The sequence below is a fragment of the Trypanosoma equiperdum genome, assembly GCF_001457755.1.
Source record: "Trypanosoma equiperdum strain OVI genome assembly, contig: ctg_1040, whole genome shotgun sequence".
NCBI lineage: Eukaryota > Euglenozoa > Kinetoplastea > Trypanosomatida > Trypanosomatidae > Trypanosoma > Trypanosoma equiperdum.
Window position 1 is genome coordinate 4,759 of NW_027122995.1, and position 3,608 is coordinate 8,366.

Genomic DNA, 3,608 nt, shown 5'->3' on the forward strand with positions numbered 1-3,608 from the left:
CACAGTATTCACCGTCGCTCTCATTATAATATTATTATATATATGCTCACAACACATTCCTGTCATCCTTATTATTACAATTACTATTATCACTATTACTATTGCAACCCCTAATAATATCTATGATGTAAACAAAATAAGTCAACTAAACGAAATTATAACAGCGCTAACTTTTAACACCTAATAACCCTATTACTTTGTACCCATATGCTAAAGTCGTGCACATTTTACGAAAAATAATATTTTTATATTTTCACTAGTTTCACCATTTTCATCAAAAAGTATTAATATATGAAATTTATCAAATTCTCTCAAAATAGCATATTTTAATTACTTTCATAAATTGGGAAAAATAGTTTACAAATTTTATTATATTAAAAATGCAAGCAAAAGACTGGCCTTAATTACAGCAGAAATAACAACCGCTCCATCTTTAACTTTGCACTCACTTTTTTCCTTATCCCAATCACACTTTGTTTTGTCACAATCTTTTTCTTCAGTGGCTTTGCAGTCCGCATCTTTTTTATCCCCGTCTTTCTTTTCTTCTTTTTTGTTAGCTGAATCTGTTTCGCTTTCTCCTTTTGTTTTCTCTCTTTCTAATGCTGTTGCCGCATTTTTCTGGTTTTGGCATAAAAATAAGCCATGGCCGCGCCAAAGTCTCCCCCCTCCGCAATTTCTTGAATATTTCCTTTAATGGTTTCTCCATCGGTTGGGATTGTGACTGTCTCTTTTGTGAGAGGCTCTAAAAATTTTTCCTTTATGCTACCGTCTTTATGCTCGAATATTGCCTGGGCTACTTTATCATTGTCTGCTTCTAGTTTGAGTTTGCCTGCCGTCGGGTCTTTTAGCCACGCTGCTAGTAGCTGTGCCTCTTTTGTTCTGGCCAGCTCGGCGATGGTTGTGTCGCTTAGTGTGCTGGGTAGCTGCTTGTTGGCTGCCCTTACGTTGTTTATGGCGTGTGCTAATTCGACGTCTGTTGTCAGTAGGTTTGTTGCTGTCGGTTGCTGAGGTGTTAGCGCTGCGTTGGCCCCTGTTGTTAGCTGGTTTATGTCCAGTTCGCCGTGTAGGTTTGGCCTTTTGAAGGTAATCGAACTCAGGCCCAGCCCAGCCGATACCTGTGGTGCAGTGGCTGTTGCTGAGCCTCCGCTTTTTTCCTCGCAAGCCTTTCCGTCTTCTGAATTTTTGGGGTTTGCTCCGGTTGATATGACACCGACTGCATCAACTTTTATTGTGGAGGTTTGCATCCCTATTTCGGCTGCTTTGCCTAGTTTGAGTTTTTTTGCGTTGCAGAGGTGTTGCTTGATTGTTGCTGCCGTCGCTATGTCCTCTTGCTCCCTGGCGCAGTCCGCTGTCGTATCCAATTCTTGCGTGGCTGTTATTGTACACCGGAGTACGCTGCCGCCGTTGCCTACGACAGCCCCGTCTGTAACCTGTGTCGTCGCTTTGTGCTCTGACTGTTTCTGCTTGTTCGCTTCTGTGGCTGCCTTGTGTACCGCAGATATCTCACCGTGCCGTCTGCCTATAGTGGTCAGGGCATTACTGGCGGCGTCTGCTAGGTTTGCCACAATCGCCACCGCTTCCGAGAGTCGTTTCGACGCCTCAGCGGCTATCAGTTCGTATGCCGGTCCTCTAGCCGTATGTACCAGCGCCTGTGCAGCCAGTACAGCCTGGTTCCGTTCCTTCTGTAACTCTGTCACTCACTGTACGGCAGTTTTCTGCAAAGTAGTTATCTCCGCTGATATTGCTTGAAAATAAACCCGAGCTGTGCAAAAAGATTTCACTGCTTGATTTGCTTTTGTTTCCGGTTCTTCTGCATGGACCGCTTTTGTCACTACCATGCAAAAGAGTAAAGTTGCCGCTGCCTCTGTTATAACGTGATTAGAGTGGATGGTTCGCATTGCTTTTTTCGTGATTTGGCCTGTCGGTCTGTTTTTCGTCCCTAGTATCGCCGTTTGTGTGGCGCTGTATGCCGCTCCTTTGCACTCCTCAGGTCCTAAATTTTTTCGTTGAACAATAAAATCAAAGATCACGTTGCACTAAAGAAAGGCGGCTGTTTGGCTGTGGTTACGACTATTTTCAGCGTTACCTCTTAATCCAATCAATAGAAGCTCCTGCTGTCTCGCAAGGAATCTTGGCTCTTATCTGTTGAGTACATGCTTGTACTTCACAGTGTTGCTGCTGTTGCGCAGGTTTATTGGACTCGCAGCGGCGTAGGTTGCCGTACTAGAGGGTCACTGGTTCTGTCACAAGGATGTTTTTATTTTAGAAAAGGTTATTTTCTCATTATTGTTTGGCCATTTTATTAAGATTGAGTGTTCCGTGTTCTTTTTGTTATATATTTTTTAATTCTGTGGTTAACTTCGATTGATCGCCTTTTGTGTTTTATTACACCAAAATTTTAGTTGGAGATATGAGTATGTTTTGCTTGAGGTAAGGATTTTGTAAGAAGAACATCAGTTGCCGGGAGAATTTTGCTTTATAATTTTAATTCCTCTCATTGTGTATCTATTTCATCTTCCACACATCGCCTTACTTGTGAGGTGTCCAGCGCTTTTTGTAATTACAGAATATCCTACTTCATCTAAAACATCTATCATTATAGATTCTCATATTTTGTTAGGGTGGCATCATTCTCATGAGCCGTTTTAACTCAAACTACAAAACTAATGACGTTGCCTTTCCACGGACGCGATTTCTTTTCTGCTCCTGATCCAGGTGTTGATTGTCAGATATGGTCTTAGACCATTTAAAACTGTGCAATTTGTGTCCAAAAGACGTCTTCGTTTCCTCTTTTGCTTTGTTAACCTGTGATGCTAATGCTTTACCTTCGAGCACTTATGTATGAATTACGCGCTCCTTGAATGGTGCCAACTTACCACCCTTATCTCAGTATGAAATTGTTTGCGTATCAAAACACTATCTTTTCGTCTCATACAAAGCTCTTCTGAGCGTTTATGCGTGCACTATTTTAAGGAGGTTCTCCGTTTTAATTCTTCTTATATTATCTATTGTAATACATTAGTAGTCTTAGTTTCTAAAACTCTCTCTTACATAATATTATATTGTTTCCTGCAGGTGTCAAAGCTTATTATTACATCTGATGAGAAGACGGCTTCGACATTACCTCACATTACTTAGTCCTTCCCTTATGCTTGTGCATCATCTTAACAGTTGTATATTAGAATCCGACATCAAATTAACAACCAGTCTCAATAACATCTGCAATAGCCCTTTTCCATTTTGAAAAAAAACACGTGGCATCATAAGTTCATTCAGAAGTATTATTTCCCTGTGCGGCGAGCTGTTTCATGTTCTGCCACTTTATTCTGTACTTTACATTTTTCTTATTTTATATCATTGCTTTTGCAGTTTATGTAGCTATTCTATATGCCCTGCGCAGTGAATTATGCCCCTATATCGTAACTCCCCACCATCTCCTTGCCCATAATAATACTAACTGTCATATATTTGTATAAAACTGCGCATGTTCAATATCATTAATATCATACTTGTGCTTCACATTCACTTTCATCGCATCTTTGTCGCAGTTTTGATTACTTTCACAACGCATGTTTGTTATTATCATTACTGCTCTTATTATAATATTC

At 40.6% G+C, this 3,608-nt stretch overlaps 1 pseudogene across 1 annotated transcript; it reads right to left on the reverse strand.

Annotated features, from left to right (window-relative positions):
* Positions 1-404: 404 nt before the first annotated feature.
* TEOVI_000483300:pseudogene lies at positions 405-1,898 on the reverse strand (annotated as a pseudogene). Its single transcript is given in 3 exon segments — positions 405-461; positions 463-618; positions 621-1,898. Coding segments are annotated over 3 exon segments (1,491 nt in total).
* Positions 1,899-3,608: the final 1,710 nt, after the last annotated feature.